A 19,145-nucleotide genomic window follows, 5' to 3' on the forward strand; every position below is an offset into this window, starting at 1 on the left:
TCACTTAAATTTATTTATGGACTGCACCCACAAGGATGATGAGGTGATTACTTTTCTAGAGTTTGTTATCACTTTGCCAACACTTTTAGAAAAATAAGTGGCAAATTCTAAAGTAACGTTTAAATAATATATTACTTAAAAAATAATTATTAAAAATATATTACTTTGTAAAAATTGTGTTAAGGTTTGTAAAACCTTTGACAGAAGCATAAAAAGACTGTTTCTGACGTTCGATATCCGTGATCGATTCCATGTATCCATCCAGCGATTCGATTTATACAATTTCTCTTCTCTGGCTAATTTGCTGAAAACCACTGCGCAGCATGAAAACGTACAATCCCCTCGACTTTGGAGGGGGCTGCATCGCAGTACTGCACACCATGGAAACATAGTGTAGACAAGTTCGAGATAGTGCATAGTTGGCAGTGATCGCAGATGATCACGAAAACTAGCTGCAAACTTTGTAAACTACTTACTAGCTTCTTCATCTAGTATAAAATTAAATTATACAGGACATGTTTATCTATAATCGGATATGCTTACCAAGGAGAGAAGAGGGTAAAGATCATGCTATTATAGTCTTTAACACAGGGTATGTTTTATTATAAATTTGTCGTAAATTCCCTGCATGGTTACATATTACATAAGGCGTGTGTACATGTGGCTAACAACTGGTATAGAAGGATAATTATAATTGGTACATGCTTTTAGTCGGTCTCTCTATACCATCAGTGTTGTACTCCAGGATTTGGAATGATTTAGATTTTGTGAAGTGCTTGTTTTTCGTTAATAGATGGGTTGAGTTGGTTCAAATCATGCAAGGATCATGTGAACCCTATTTTTTTAGTTACGAGCGAGGCGGGCAGGCAACTCTAAAAAAAAGTTCAAATGATTTTAACTGACTCATCTACCATTATACACTTGCTATTTGATGTCTAGGGTAACTTATTTCTCTTTAGGCTGAAGTCATCTCTCACTACTAGATCTGCGCTGCACTGATGTTGAGGCTTCAATGTCATGAACTTTCTGTTCATAGCTTAAACATGTTTATTTTACACAAATATTGCCATGTATGTATTGCCATGTATATATTGCCATGTATATATTGCCATGTATATATTGCCATGTATATATTGCCATGTATATATTGCCATGTATGTATTGCCATGTATATATTGCCATGTATATATTGCCACGTATATATTGCCACGTATATATTGCCACGTATATATTGCCACGTATATATTGCCACGTATATATTGCCACGTATATATTGCCACGTATATATTGCCACGTATATATTGCCACGTATATATTGCCACGTATATATTGCCACGTATATATTGCCACGTATATATTGCCACGTATATATTGCCACGTATGTATTGCCACGTATATATTGCCACGTATATATTGCCACGTATATATTGCCACGTATATATTGCCACGTATATATTGCCACGTATATATTGCCACGTATATATTGCCACGTATATATTGCCACGTATATATTGCCACGTATATATTGCCACGTATATATTGCCACGTATATATTGCCACGTATATATTGCCACGTATATATTGCCACGTATATATTGCCACGTATGTATTGCCATGTATATATTGCCATGTATATATTGCCATGTATATATTGCCATGTATATATTGCCATGTATATATTGCCATGTATATATTGCCATGTATATATTGCCATGTATATATTGCCATGTATGTATTGCCATGTATATATTGCCATGTATATATTGCCATGTATATATTGCCATGTATATATTGCCATGTATATATTGCCATGTATATATTGCCATGTATATATTGCCATGTATGTATTGCCATGTATGTATTGCCATGTATGTATTGCCATGTATATATTGCCATGTATATATTGCCATGTATATATTGCCATGTATATATTGCCATGTATATATTGCCATGTATATATTGCCATGTATGTATTGCCATGTATATATTGCCATGTATATATTGCCATGTATATATTGCCATGTATATATTGCCATGTATGTATTGCCATGTATATATTGCCATGTATATATTGCCATGTATATATTGCCATGTATATATTGCCATGTATATATTGCCATGTATATATTGCCATGTATATATTGCCATGTATATATTGCCATGTATATATTGCCATGTATATATTGCCATGTATATATTGCCATGTATATATTGCCATGTATATATTGCCATGTATATATTGCCATGTATATATTGCCATGTATATATTGCCATGTATATATTGCCATGTATATATTGCCATGTATATGTTGCCATGTATATGTTGCCATGTATATATTGCCATGTATATATTGCCATGTATATATTGCCATGTATATATTGCCATGTATATATTGCCATGTATATATTGCCATGTATATATTACCATGTATATATTGCCATGTATATATTGCCATGTATATATTGCCATGTATGTATTGCCATGTATATATTGCCATGTATATATTGCCATGTATGTATTGCCATGTATATATTGCCATGTATATATTGCCATGTATATATTGCCATGTATATATTGCCATGTATATATTGCCATGTATATATTGCCATGTATGTATTGCCATGTATATATTGCCATGTATATATTGCCATGTATATATTGCCATGTATGTATTGCCATGTATATATTGCCATGTATATATTGCCATGTATATATTGCCATGTATATATTGCCATGTATATATTGCCATGTATATATTGCCATGTATATATTGCCATGTATATATTGCCATGTATATATTGCCATGTATATATTGCCATGTATATATTGCCATGTATATATTGCCATGTATGTATTGCCATGTATATATTGCCATGTATATATTGCCATGTATGTATTGCCATGTATATATTGCCATGTATATATTGCCATGTATATATTGCCATGTATATATTGCCATGTATATATTGCCATGTATATATTGCCATGTATATATTGCCATGTATGTATTGCCATGTATATATTGCCATGTATATATTGCCATGTATATATTGCCATGTATATATCGCCATGTATATATTGCCATGTATATATTGCCATGTATGTATTGCCATGTATATATTGCCATGTATATATTGCCATGTATATATTGCCATGTATATATTGCCATGTATATATTGCCATGTATGTATTGCCATGTATATATTGCCATGTATATATTGCCATGTATATATTGCCATGTATATATTGCCATGTATATATTGCCATGTATATATTGCCATCTATATATTGCCATGTATATATTGCCATGTATATATTGCCATGTATATATTGCCATGTATATATTGCCATGTATATATTGCCATGTATATATTGCCATGTATATATTGCCATGTATATATTGCCATGTATATATTGCCATGTATATATTGCCATGTATATATTGCCATGTATATATTGCCATGTATATATTGCCATGTATATATTGCCATGTATATATTGCCATGTATATATTGCCATGTATGTATTGCCATGTATGTATTGCCATGTATATATTGCCATGTATATATTGCCATGTATATATTGCCATGTATATATTGCCATGTATATATTGCCATGTATATATTGCCATGTATATATTAGTCTAATGATGAACGTAATTTATTTTTGCAATACTTGTTATTCTTTAGTGAAATATGTGAAAGAATATGAAATGTTGCTTTTTTGTTAAGCTGGTTACAATCATTGTTTTAGATCACATTGGCTTGTGGCTGCAGTGTACATTACATACCAGGGTACATTTTAGTTTATGACTGTGCATGCACAGTGCATGCACAGCAGACACCACATATGATTTCCCAAACTTAAAGAGGTATGTATGCTGCTACACTTTGATATTTTTGTTGACTTGGCATCCGGTAGGTAGTAAAAAACGAGGTTATCATATTGCATATACATCGGTCTTTATTAACATTTTCAATTACAATGTAACGAAACACACTCACGATTTTGATTTGATTGATGTAATGGTTTGAAACATAAAAAGTAATATCGATAATTCATGATAGTTTTGATAAAATATGTGTTGGATATATAAGTCTGGGCTAGGCTTTGGAGGGTCAGTGATCCAGCAGTATCAAAAGGTAAGGTTTTTTTTATAAAAAACCGAATGTACTGATTTTATGGTATTAATGTTAGTGCATTCTGCAGACTGCACATGCTGACTATAGCTAGCTGCAGTGCTAGCTAGCTATAGTCAACTCAAACTTATACCAATAAACATGTATTATGCATCTAGATTTGAACTGAATTCAAGCTTGAAAACTCAGATTTGAAATTTGGTTACACTTTTATTAATTAATTTTTAGCATTTTAAAACAAAATCCAATATTGTAAGAGTTGTGCTTACATACTATTTAAACAATCATATTGAGACATAACTAAATTGCTCCCATGGTTCTCGCCGAGACCAGCAAGTAACTTACTGCCTTGGAAAAGTCTTGCCAACGCCCTATTGACTAGGGCTTGACTGGATAACAAATGTGCCTAACCCAGCTTAGCCTGCCAGCTTTGTAAAACCATGTAAAACAATCAGCTATTAGCTAAACTGCATAACAATGTGGTCAGTGAGGTATTTGTAAATAGTTTGCGTAGTCCCAAACTACCCAAAGCATTTTAGAAACGAACCACCGGGTACTGTTATCAAATGGTGATAAAAAGGGCAGAATTTAGTCATTCTATATATTATAACTCTGTTGGTTACCTATTTCCAGGTGTCTCAGCAAACAAACCCTGATGACTGTGGGGTTTATGCGCTGTCATTTCTACATTCGTTGGTTCAGGTGAGTGAATCTAACTGGCAACAGAGATTCTGCTGGCGAATTGAATGAGATAACTCGTGAAAATGCTTATTTAAATCATGTTGTTATCATAACATTTTAATAAATTCTACTGCATCATATTACCACTCGCAAGTCCGCATTTTTACTAGGTTGAATTGAAAATAAATACAAAAGTCTGCATTAACTACATAGACATTTCAGTAAGCACATGTGATAGACATTCCAGTAAGTACATGTGACAGTGTGATAGACATTCCAGTAAGTACATGTGATAGTGTGATAGACATTTCAGTAAGCACATGTGATAGTGTGATAGACATTCCAGTAAGTACATGTGATAGTGTGATAGACATTTCAGTAAGCACATGTGACAGTGTGATAGACATTCCAGTAAGTACATGTGATAGTGTGATAGACATTCCAGTAAGCACATGTGATAGACATTCCAGTAAGTACATGTGATAGTGTGATAGACATTTCAGTAAGCACATGTGATAGTGTGATAGACATTCCAGTAAGTACATGTGATAGTGTGATAGACATTCCAGTAAGTACATGTGATAGTGTGATAGACATTCCAGTAAGCACATGTGATAGTGTGATAGACATTTCAGTAAGCACATGTGATAGTGTGATAGACATTTCAGTAAGCACATGTGATAGACATTTCAGTAAGCACATGTGATAGTGTGATAGACATTCCAGTAAGTACATGTGATAGTGTGATAGACATTTCAGTAAGTACATGTGATAGACATTTCAGTAAGCACATGTGATAGTGTGATAGACATTTCAGTAAGCACATGTGATAGTGTGATAGACATTTCAGTAAGTACCTGTGATAGTGTGATGGACATTTCAGTAAGCACATGTGATAGTGTGATAGACATTTCAGTGAGTACATGTGATAGTGTGATAGACATTTCAGTAAGCACATGTGATAGTGTGATAGACATTCCAGTAAGCACATGTGATAGACATTTCAGTAAGTACATGTGATAGTGTGATAGACATTTCAGTAAGCACATGTGATAGTGTGATAGACATTTCAGTAAGCACATGTGATAGTGTGACAGACATTCCAGTAAGCACATGTGATAGACATTTCAGTAAGTACCTGTGATAGTGTGATGGACATTTCAGTAAGCACATGTGATAGTGTGATAGACATTTCAGTGAGTACATGTGATAGTGTGATAGACATTTCAGTAAGCACATGTGATAGTGTGATAGACATTCCAGTAAGCACATGTGATAGACATTTCAGTAAGTACATGTGATAGTGTGATAGACATTTCAGTAAGCACATGTGATAGTGTGATAGACATTTCAGTAAGCACATGTGATAGTGTGACAGACATTCCAGTAAGCACATGTGATAGACATTTCAGTAAGTACATGTGATAGTGTGATAGACATTTCAGTAAGCACATGTGATAGTGTGATAGACATTTCAGTAAGCACATGTGATAGTGTGATAGACATTTCAGTAAGCACATGTGATAGTGTGATAGACATTTCAGTAAGCACATGTGATAGGGTGATAGACATTCCAGTAAGCACATGTGATAGTGTGATAGACATTTCAGTAAGTACATGTGATAGTGTGATAGACATTTCAGTAAGCACGTGTGATAGTGTGATAGACATTTCAGTAAGCACATGTGATAGTGTGATAGACATTCCAGTAAGCACATGTGATAGTGTGATAGACATTTCAGTAAGTACATGTGATAGTGTGATAGACATTCCAGTAAGCACATGTGATAGTGTGATAGACATTTCAGTAAGCACATGTGATAGTGTGATAGACATTCCAGTAAGCACATGTGATAGTGTGATAGACATTCCAGTAAGTACCTGTGATAGTGTGATAGACATTTCAGTAAGCACATGTGATAGGGTGATAGACATTTCAGTAAGCACATGTGATAGTGTGATAGACATTCCAGTAAGCACATGTGATAGTGTGATAGACATTTCAGTAAGCACATGTGATAGTGTGATAGACATTTCAGTAAGCACATGTGATAGTGTGATAGACATTCCAGTAAGCACATGTGATAGTGTGATAGACATTCCAGTAAGTACCTGTGATAGTGTGATAGACATTTCAGTAAGCACATGTGATAGTGTGATAGACATTTCAGTAAGTACATGTGATAGTGTGATAGACATTTCAGTAAGCACATGTGATAGTGTGATAGACATTTCAGTAAGCACATGTGATAGTGTGATAGACATTCCAGTAAGTACATGTGATAGTGTGATAGACATTCCAGTAAGCACATGTGATAGTGTGATAGACATTCCAGTAAGTACCTGTGATAGTGTGATAGACATTTCAGTAAGCACATGTGATAGTGTGATAGACATTTCAGTAAGTACATGTGATAGTGTGATAGACATTTCAGTAAGCACATGTGATAGTGTGATAGACATTTCAGTAAGCACATGTGATAGTGTGATAGACATTCCAGTAAGTACATGTGATAGTGTGATAGACATTTCAGTAAGCACATGTGATAGTGTGATAGACATTCCAGTAAGCACATGTGATAGACATTTCAGTAAGTACATGTGATAGTGTGATAGACATTTCAGTAAGCACATGTGATAGTGTGATAGACATTTCAGTAAGCACATGTGATAGTGTGATAGACATTTCAGTAAGCACATGTGATAGGGTGATAGACATTCCAGTAAGCACATGTGATAGTGTGATAGACATTTCAGTAAGTACATGTGATAGTGTGATAGACATTTCAGTAAGCACATGTGATAGTGTGATAGACATTTCAGTAAGCACATGTGATAGTGTTATAGACATTCCAGTAAGTACATGTGATAGTGTGATAGACATTTCAGTAAGCACATGTGATAGTGTGATAGACATTTCAGTAAGCACATGTGATAGTGTGATAGACATTTCAGTAAGTACATGTGATAGTGTGATAGACATTTCAGTAAGCACTTGTGATAGTGTGATAGACATTTCAGTAAGTACATGTGATAGTGTGATAGACATTTCAGTAAGCACATGTAATAGTGTGATAGACATTCCAGTAAGCACATGTGATAGTGTGATAGACATTCCAGTAAGTACCTGTGATAGTGTGATAGACATTCCAGTAAGCACATGTGATAGACATTTTAGTAAGCACATGTGATAGTGTGATAGACATTTCAGTAAGCACATGTGATAGTGTGATAGACATTCCAGTAAGCACATGTGATAGTGTGATAGACATTCCAGTAAGTACCTGTGATAGTGTGATAGACATTCCAGTAAGCACATGTGATAGTGTGATAGACATTTCAGTAAGTACATGTGATAGTGTGATAGACATTTCAGTAAGCACATGTGATAGACATTTCAGTAAGCACATGTGATAGTGTGATAGACATTTCAGTAAGCACATGTGATAGACATTTCAGTAAGCACATGTGATAGTGTGATAGACATTCCAGTAAGCACATGTGATAGACATTTCAGTAAGCACATGTGATAGTGTGATAGACATTTCAGTAAGTACATGTGATAGTGTGATAGACATTTCAGTAAGTACCTGTGATAGTGTGATAGACATTCCAGTAAGCACATGTGATAGTGTGATAGACATTTCAGTAAGCACATGTGATAGTGTGATAGACATTTCAGTAAGCACATGTGATAGTGTGATAGACATTTCAGTAAGTACATGTGATAGTGTGATAGACATTTCAGTAAGCACATGTGATAGACATTTCAGTAAGCACATGTGATAGTGTGATAGACATTTCAGTAAGCACTTGTGATAGTGTTATAGACATTTCAGTAAGCACATGTGATAGTGTGATAGACATTTCAGTAAGCACATGTGATAGTGTGATAGACATTTCAGTAAGCACATGTAATAGTGTGATAGACATTTCAGTAAGCACATGTGATAGTGTGATAGACATTTCAGTAAGCACATGTGATAGACATTTCAGTAAGCACATGTGATAGTGTGATAGACATTTCAGTAAGCACATGTGATAGTGTGATAGACATTTCAGTAAGTACATGTGATAGTGTGATAGACATTTCAGTAAGCACATGTGATAGACATTTCAGTAAGCACATGTGATAGTGTGATAGACATTTCAGTAAGCACATGTGATAGACATTTCAGTAAGCACATGTGATAGTGTGATAGACATTCCAGTAAGCACATGTGATAGTGTGATAGACATTCCAGTAAGTACCTGTGATAGTGTGATAGACATTTCAGTAAGCACATGTGATAGTGTGATAGACATTTCAGTAAGCACATGTGATAGTGTGATAGACATTCCAGTAAGCACATGTGATAGTGTGATAGACATTTCAGTAAGCACATGTGATAGTGTGATAGACATTTCAGTAAGCACATGTGATAGTGTGATAGACATTTCAGTAAGTACCTGTGATAGTGTGATAGACATTCCAGTAAGCACATGTGATAGTGTGATAGACATTTCAGTAAGCACATGTGATAGTGTGATAGACATTTCAGTAAGCACATGTGATAGACATTTCAGTAAGCACATGTGATAGTGTGATAGACATTTCAGTAAGCACATGTGATAGTGTGATAGACATTCCAGTAAGCACATGTGATAGTGTGATAGACATTCCAGTAAGTACCTGTGATAGTGTGATAGACATTTCAGTAAGCACATGTGATAGTGTGATAGACATTTCAGTAAGTACATGTGATAGTGTGATAGACATTTCAGTAAGCACATGTGATAGTGTGATAGACATTTCAGTAAGCACATGTGATAGTGTGATAGACATTTCAGTAAGCACATGTGATAGACATTCCAGTAAGCACATGTGATAGTGTGATAGACATTTCAGTAAGTACATGTGATAGTGTGATAGACATTTCAGTAAGCACATGTGATAGACATTCCAGTAAGCACATGTGATAGTGTGATAGACATTTCAGTAAGTACATGTGATAGTGTGATAGACATTTCAGTAAGCACATGTGATAGTGTGATAGACATTTCAGTAAGTACATGTGATAGACATTTCAGTAAGCACATGTGATAGTGTGATAGACATTTCAGTAAGTACATGTGATAATGTGATAGACATTTCAGTAAGCACTTGTGATAGTGTGATAGACATTTCAGTAAGTACATGTGATAGTGTGATAGACATTCCAGTAAGCACATGTGATAGTGTGATAGACATTCCAGTAAGCACATGTGATAGTGTGATAGACATTTCAGTAAGCACATGTGATAGTGTGATAGACATTTCAGTAAGCACATGTGATAGTGTGATAGACATTTCAGTAAGTACATGTGATAGACATTTCAGTAAGCACATGTGATAGTGTGATAGACATTCCAGTAAGTACATGTGATAGTGTGATAGACATTCTAGTAAGCACATGTGATAGACATTTCAGTAAGCACATGTGATAGTGTGATAGACATTCCAGTAAGCACATGTGATAGACATTTCAGTAAGCACATGTGATAGACATTTCAGTAAGCACATGTGATAGTGTGATAGACATTCCAGTAAGTACATGTGATAGTGTGATAGACATTCCAGTAAGTACATGTGATAGACATTCCAGTAAGCACATGTGATAGTGTGATAGACATTTCAGTAAGTACATGTGATAGTGTGATAGACATTTCAGTAAGCACATGTGATAGTGTGATAGACATTTCAGTAAGTACATGTGATAGTGTGATAGACATTCCAGTAAGCACATGTGATAGTGTGATAGACATTCCAGTAAGCACATGTGATAGTGTGATAGACATTTCAGTAAGCACATGTGATAGTGTGATAGACATTTCAGTAAGTACATGTGATAGTGTGATAGACATTTCAGTAAGTACATGTGATAGACATTTCAGTAAGCACATGTGATAGTGTGATAGACATTCCAGTAAGTACATGTGATAGTGTGATAGACATTCCAGTAAGCACATGTGATAGACATTTCAGTAAGCACATGTGATAGTGTGATAGACATTCCAGTAAGCACATGTGATAGACATTCCAGTAAGCACATGTGATAGACATTTCAGTAAGCACATGTGATAGTGTGATAGACATTCCAGTAAGTACATGTGATAGTGTGATAGACATTCCAGTAAGCACATGTGATAGACATTTCAGTAAGCACATGTGATAGTGTGATAGACATTTCAGTAAGCACATGTGATAGTGTGATAGACATTTCAGTAAGCACTTGTGATAGTGTGATAGACATTTCAGTAAGCACATGTGATAGTGTGATAGACATTTCAGTAAGCACATGTGATAGTGTGATAGACATTTCAGTAAGTACCTGTGATAGTGTGATAGACACTTCAGTAAGTACATGTGATAGTGTTATAGACTTTTCAGTAAGCACTTGTGATAGTGTTATAGACATTTCAGTAAGCACATGTGATAGACATTTCAGTAAGCACATGTGATAGTGTGATAGACATTTCAGTAAGCACATGTGATAGTGTGATAGACATTTCAGTAAGCACATGTGATAGTGTGATAGACATTTCAGTAAGCACATGTGATAGTGTGATAGACATTTCAGTAAGCACATGTGATAGTGTGATAGACATTTCAGTAAGCACTTGTGATAGTGTTATAGACATTTCAGTAAGCACATGTGATAGTGTGATAGACATTCCAGTAAGCACATGTAATAGTGTGATAGACATTTCAGTAAGCACATGTAATAGTGTGATAGACATTTCAGTAAGCACATGTGATAGTGTGATAGACATTTCAGTAAGCACATGTGATAGTGTGATAGACATTTCAGTAAGCACATGTGATAGTGTGATAGACATTTCAGTAAGCACTTGTGATAGTGTTATAGACATTTCAGTAAGCACATGTGATAGTGTGATAGACATTCCAGTAAGCACATGTAATAGTGTGATAGACATTTCAGTAAGCACATGTGATAGTGTGATAGACATTTCAGTAAGCACATGTGATAGTGTGATAGACATTTCAGTAAGCACATGTGATAGTGTTATAGACATTTCAGTAAGTACATGTGATAGTGTGATAGACATTTCAGTAAGCACATGTGATAGTGTGATAGACATTTCAGTAAGCACATGTGATAGTGTGATAGACATTTCAGTAAGTACATGTGATAGTGTGATAGACATTTCAGTAAGCACATGTGATAGTGTGATAGACATTTCAGTAAGTACATGTGATAGTGTGATAGACATTTCAGTAAGCACATGTGATAGTGTGATAGACATTTCAGTAAGCACTTGTGATAGTGTGATAGACATTTCAGTAAGCGCATGTGATAGTGTGATAGACATTCCAGTAAGTACATGTGATAGTGTGATAGACATTTCAGTAAGCACATGTGATAGTGTGATAGACATTTCAGTAAGCACATGTGATAGTGTGATAGACATTTCAGTAAGCACATGTGATAGTGTGATAGACATTTCAGTAAGCACATGTGATAGTGTGATAGACATTTCAGTAAGCACATGTGATAGTGTGATAGACATTCCAGTAAGCACATGTAATAGTGTGATAGACATTTCAGTAAGCACATGTGATAGTGTGATAGACATTTCAGTAAGCACATGTGATAGTGTGATAGACATTTCAGTAAGCACATGTGATAGTGTTATAGACATTTCAGTAAGTACATGTGATAGTGTGATAGACATTTCAGTAAGCACATGTGATAGTGTGATAGACATTTCAGTAAGCACATGTGATAGTGTGATAGACATTTCAGTAAGCACATGTGATAGACATTCCAGTAAGCACATGTGATAGTGTGATAGACATTTCAGTAAGTACATGTGATAGTGTGATAGACATTTCAGTAAGCACATGTGATAGACATTCCAGTAAGCACATGTGATAGTGTGATAGACATTTCAGTAAGTACATGTGATAGTGTGATAGACATTTCAGTAAGCACATGTGATAGTGTGATAGACATTTCAGTAAGCACATGTGATAGTGTGATAGACATTTCAGTAAGCACATGTGATAGTGTGATAGACATTTCAGTAAGCACTTGTGATAGTGTTATAGACATTTCAGTAAGCACATGTGATAGTGTGATAGACATTCCAGTAAGCACATGTAATAGTGTGATAGACATTTCAGTAAGCACTTGTGATAGTGTTATAGACATTTCAGTAAGTACATGTGATAGTGTGATAGACATTTCAGTAAGCACATGTGATAGTGTGATAGACATTTCAGTAAGCACATGTGATAGTGTGATAGACATTTCAGTAAGCACTTGTGATAGTGTTATAGACATTTCAGTAAGCACATGTGATAGTGTGATAGACATTCCAGTAACCACATGTAATAGTGTGATAGACATTTCAGTAAGCACATGTGATAGTGTGATAGACATTTCAGTAAGCACATGTGATAGTGTGATAGACATTTCAGTAAGCACATGTGATAGTGTGATAGACATTTCAGTAAGCACTTGTGATAGTGTTATAGACATTTCAGTAAGCACATGTGATAGTGTGATAGACATTCCAGTAAGCACATGTAATAGTGTGATAGACATTTCAGTAAGCACATGTGATAGTGTGATAGACATTTCAGTAAGCACATGTGATAGTGTGATAGACATTTCAGTAAGCACATGTGATAGTGTTATAGACATTTCAGTAAGTACATGTGATAGTGTGATAGACATTTCAGTAAGCACATGTGATAGTGTGATAGACATTTCAGTAAGCACATGTGATAGTGTGATAGACATTTCAGTAAGTACATGTGATAGTGTGATAGACATTTCAGTAAGCACATGTGATAGTGTGATAGACATTTCAGTAAGCACTTGTGATAGTGTGATAGACATTTCAGTAAGCGCATGTGATAGTGTGATAGACATTCCAGTAAGTACATGTGATAGTGTGATAGACATTTCAGTAAGCACATGTGATAGTGTGATAGACATTTCAGTAAGCACATGTGATAGTGTGATAGACATTTCAGTAAGCGCATGTGATAGTGTGATAGACATTCCAGTAAGTACATGTGATAGTGTGATAGACATTTCAGTAAGCACTTGTGATAGTGTGATAGACATTTCAGTAAGCGCATGTGATAGTGTGATAGACATTCCAGTAAGTACATGTGATAGTGTGATAGACATTTCAGTAAGCACATGTGATAGTGTGATAGACATTTCAGTAAGCACATGTGATAGTGTGATAGACATTTCAGTAAGCACATGTGATAGTGTGATAGACATTTCAGTAAGCACTTGTGATAGTGTTATAGACATTTCAGTAAGCACATGTGATAGTGTGATAGACATTTCAGTAAGCACATGTGATAGTGTGATAGACATTTCAGTAAGCACATGTGATAGTGTGATAGACATTCCAGTAAGTACATGTGATAGTGTGATAGACATTCCAGTAAGCACATGTGATAGTGTGATAGACATTCCAGTAAGCACATGTGATAGTGTGATAGACATTTCAGTAAGCACATGTGATAGTGTGATAGACATTTCAGTAAGCACATGTGATAGTGTGACAGACATTCCAGTAAGCACATGTGATAGACATTTCAGTAAGTACATGTGATAGTGTGATAGACATTTCAGTAAGCACATGTGATAGTGTGATAGACATTTCAGTAAGCACATGTGATAGTGTGATAGACATTTCAGTAAGCACATGTGATAGGGTGATAGACATTCCAGTAAGCACATGTGATAGTGTGATAGACATTTCAGTAAGTACATGTGATAGTGTGATAGACATTTCAGTAAGCACATGTGATAGTGTGATAGACATTTCAGTAAGCACATGTGATAGTGTTATAGACATTCCAGTAAGTGCATGTGATAGTGTGATAGACATTTCAGTAAGCACATGTGATAGTGTGATAGACATTTCAGTAAGCACATGTGATAGTGTGATAGACATTTCAGTAAGCACATGTGATAGTGTGATAGACATTTCAGTAAGCACATGTGATAGTGTGATAGACATTTCAGTAAGCACTTGTGATAGTGTGATAGACATTTCAGTAAGTACATGTGATAGTGTGATAGACATTTCAGTAAGCACATGTGATAGTGTGATAGACATTCCAGTAAGTACATGTGATAGTGTGATAGACATTCCAGTAAGCACATGTGATAGTGTGATAGACACTTCAGTAAGCACATGTGATAGTGTGATAGACATTTCAGTAAGCACTTGTGATAGTGTGATAGACATTTCAGTAAGCACATGTGATAGTGTGATAGACATTTCAGTAAGCACATGTGATAGTGTGATAGACATTTCAGTAAGCACATGTGATAGTGTGATAGACATTTCAGTAAGCACATGTGATAGTGTGATAGACATTTCAGTAAGCACATGTGATAGTGTGATAGACATTTCAGTAAGCACTTGTGATAGTGTTATAGACATTTCAGTAAGCACATGTGATAGTGTGATAGACATTTCAGTAAGCACATGTGATAGTGTGATAGACATTTCAGTAAGCACATGTGATAGTGTGATAGACATTCCAGTAAGTACATGTGATAGTGTGATAGACATTCCAGTAAGCACATGTGATAGTGTGATAGACATTCCAGTAAGCACATGTGATAGTGTGATAGACATTTCAGTAAGCACATGTGATAGTGTGATAGACATTTCAGTAAGCACATGTGATAGTGTGACAGACATTCCAGTAAGCACATGTGATAGACATTTCAGTAAGTACATGTGATAGTGTGATAGACATTTCAGTAAGCACATGTGATAGTGTGATAGACATTTCAGTAAGCACATGTGATAGTGTGATAGACATTTCAGTAAGCACATGTGATAGGGTGATAGACATTCCAGTAAGCACATGTGATAGTGTGATAGACATTTCAGTAAGTACATGTGATAGTGTGATAGACATTTCAGTAAGCACATGTGATAGTGTGATAGACATTTCAGTAAGCACATGTGATAGTGTTATAGACATTCCAGTAAGTGCATGTGATAGTGTGATAGACATTTCAGTAAGCACATGTGATAGTGTGATAGACATTTCAGTAAGCACATGTGATAGTGTGATAGACATTTCAGTAAGCACATGTGATAGTGTGATAGACATTTCAGTAAGCACATGTGATAGTGTGATAGACATTTCAGTAAGCACTTGTGATAGTGTGATAGACATTTCAGTAAGTACATGTGATAGTGTGATAGACATTTCAGTAAGCACATGTGATAGTGTGATAGACATTCCAGTAAGTACATGTGATAGTGTGATAGACATTCCAGTAAGCACATGTGATAGTGTGATAGACACTTCAGTAAGCACATGTGATAGTGTGATAGACATTTCAGTAAGCACTTGTGATAGTGTGATAGACATTTCAGTAAGCACATGTGATAGTGTGATAGACATTTCAGTAAGCACATGTGATAGTGTGATAGACATTTCAGTAAGCACATGTGATAGTGTGATAGACATTTCAGTAAGCACATGTGATAGTGTGATAGACATTTCAGTAAGCACATGTGATAGTGTGATAGACATTTCAGTAAGCACATGTGATAGTGTGATAGACATTTCAGTAAGCACTTGTGATAGTGTGATAGACATTTCAGTAAGTACATGTGATAGTGTGATAGACATTTCAGTAAGCACATGTGATAGTGTGATAGACATTCCAGTAAGTACATGTGATAGTGTGATAGACATTCCAGTAAGCACATGTGATAGGGTGATAGACACTTCAGTAAGCACATGTGATAGTGTGATGGACATTGTAATTGTTCAATTATTTGGGAAAACAGAAAACAACTAGTGAGTGGAATATTTTAAAATGTACATAGCATATAAGATGCAGTACGTAGCATATGAGGTGGGTTTACGTAGCATATGAGGTGGGTGTACGTAGCATATGAGGTGGGTGTACGTAGCATATGAATAATGTGGGTGTCAACAAAACTAAGTTTGACTAGCGTAACACAGCCTATCAAACAGCCAAAGTGGTTTTGTTTTCCTAGTGTAAACTTTACATTTGCTGAAAAATCAATTTCACTGAAAATACTGGGAATACTCGCTTGTATACCTCCATTACAACATAGATTAATGAACAAAGAATGTAACAGTTTTATAATTATTAGTACTGTGGTGAACACATATTTTTACATTATGGAGTCGTTGACAAGTCAACTGCATACAGCAAGTGACTGTCACTAGAATAGCCACAAATCTTACATTGAATAGACTAGATTAACTTTAGTGGAGAATATTTTAGCGCAGATAATATTTACTAAAGTGATGAATATTCAGTGCTCACTAGATAGATAGATAGATGGATAGATGAATAGATGGATGGATAGATAGATGGATAGATAGATGGATAGATAGATATATAGATAGATAGATGGATAGATGGATGGATGGATAGATAGATGGATAGATGGATGGATGGATGGATAGATGGATAGATGGATAGATGGATGGATGGATAGATAGATTGATGGATGGATAGATGGATAGATGGATGGATAGATGGATGGATGGATAGATAGATAGATGGATGGATAGATGGATGGATAGATGGATGGATAGATGGATGGATAGATGGATAGATAGATGGATGGATAGATGGATAGATAGATGGATGGATAGATGGATGGATAGATGGATAGATGGATGGATAGATAGATGGATAGATGGATGGATGGATGGATAGATAGATGGATGGATAGATGGATAGATGGATGGATAGATAGATTGATGGATAGATGGATAGATGGATAGATGGATAGATGGATGGATAGATGGATGGATAGATGGATGGATAGATGGATGGATGGATAGATGGATGGATGGATAGATGGATGGATAGATGGATGGATAGATGGATAGATGGATGGATGGATAGATAGATGGATAGATGGATGGATAGATGGATGGATAGATGGATAGATGGATAGATAGATGGATGGATGGATAGATAGATGGATGGATAGATGGATAGATATATGGATAGATAGATGGATAGATGGATGGATAGATGGATGGATAGATGGATAGATGGATGGATAGATAGATGGATAGATAGATGGATGGATGGATAGATGGATAGATAGATATATAGATAGATATATAGATAGATATATAGATAGATATATAGATAGATATATAGATAGATACAAGGCAATATCTCATAGAGTTAATTTGATCTAATTAAAGGAATGATAATTCCAGTTACATTTTTCATTATTGTTACTTGTTACTATAATAACAAGATAATTGATATATAATATATTTTTATTATTTAATTCCTTATTTTTACTACTTATAATATTTTTTTATTTCATTGTATAATTTAATGGATTTGGCGGTATATATACAAAATTATTGATAACAGATTATTCTCTTGCTATCATATTATCTTGTTACGTGTCCTAAATTCTTAACTTTTCATAGTTTGTTTATAATTGTGTTCATGTTATACAATTCCAGTTTCCAGTAACTGGACCAACATCTCAACTAGCTGCAGTGCTACTGCGCATGTGACCCTCATCATACAGCCCCTTATGTAAAAAATATTGTAACTACACTTATTTTTGCTTGTTTTTATATTCAGTGGAGTAGTGCTAACCTTTTTTTAACCATAACTGTAAAGTTGAGATAAGTGGATGTAGGGGACCAAGAGTGGCAACGGCGACTCTTGGTCGCCTCCATTCACTCATCTCAACATACAGAGATAAGTGGATGTCTTATCTCTCATCCACTTATCTCCACTTACTCTTGGTCACTTAGTGGTGGTTGAAACAGCTGGGGGCCTGGGCGAGCTGTAAGTTGCCTAGTGGGGTCCGGAGCGAATCCCGGTCGCCAAAGCCTACAGGGCTTTAAAATCATGTATATGCTTTGAGAAATGAGCACATCTGTAGTAATAAATAAGTTCAGAAAATAATAAAAATCAATGCCTTTGTCCTTCAGTACAAATACTGACTGCCATTGGTTTGCTGTAATCTGATCTTAGCCATTGTTTGTAGACAACCAATTAGGATCACAATCTTGTCATGTTACATGACCATTACATCACGGTATTGTACTGTATGCTGCTTTTATATAGAATGGCCATTGAATGTCGACTATGATGACATTAGTGTACTTGAATCAATGAAATAGAGCTATAATTTACATTGAGAGTTGGCAAAGTCTAAAATTTTTTAACATTAACTATAGTTATACTTGAAAAACACACAAATTTTCTAACCATAACTTAGTTAGGGAGAGTTAGGGTAGCACTACATCACTG

The 19,145-nt window shown here is 35.3% G+C and overlaps 1 protein-coding gene across 1 annotated transcript in view; it reads left to right on the forward strand.

Moving 5' to 3' along the window:
* Nucleotides 1–511: 511 nt before the first annotated feature.
* LOC137397291 (2-amino-1-hydroxyethylphosphonate dioxygenase (glycine-forming)-like) overlaps nt 512–19,145 on the forward strand; it is a 28,627-nt gene continuing 9,993 nt past the window's right edge. The window contains exons 1-3 of the mRNA XM_068083580.1: nt 512–592; nt 3,755–3,872; nt 4,774–4,842. Of these exons, the coding sequence (XP_067939681.1) occupies nt 3,820–3,872; nt 4,774–4,842 (122 nt within the window). The 5' untranslated portion in view covers nt 512–592; nt 3,755–3,819. The remainder of the gene's footprint in view (nt 593–3,754; nt 3,873–4,773; nt 4,843–19,145) is intronic.

This window comes from Watersipora subatra, chromosome 5, assembly GCF_963576615.1.
Source record: "Watersipora subatra chromosome 5, tzWatSuba1.1, whole genome shotgun sequence".
In the NCBI taxonomy this organism is placed as follows: Eukaryota; Metazoa; Bryozoa; class Gymnolaemata; order Cheilostomatida; family Watersiporidae; genus Watersipora; species Watersipora subatra.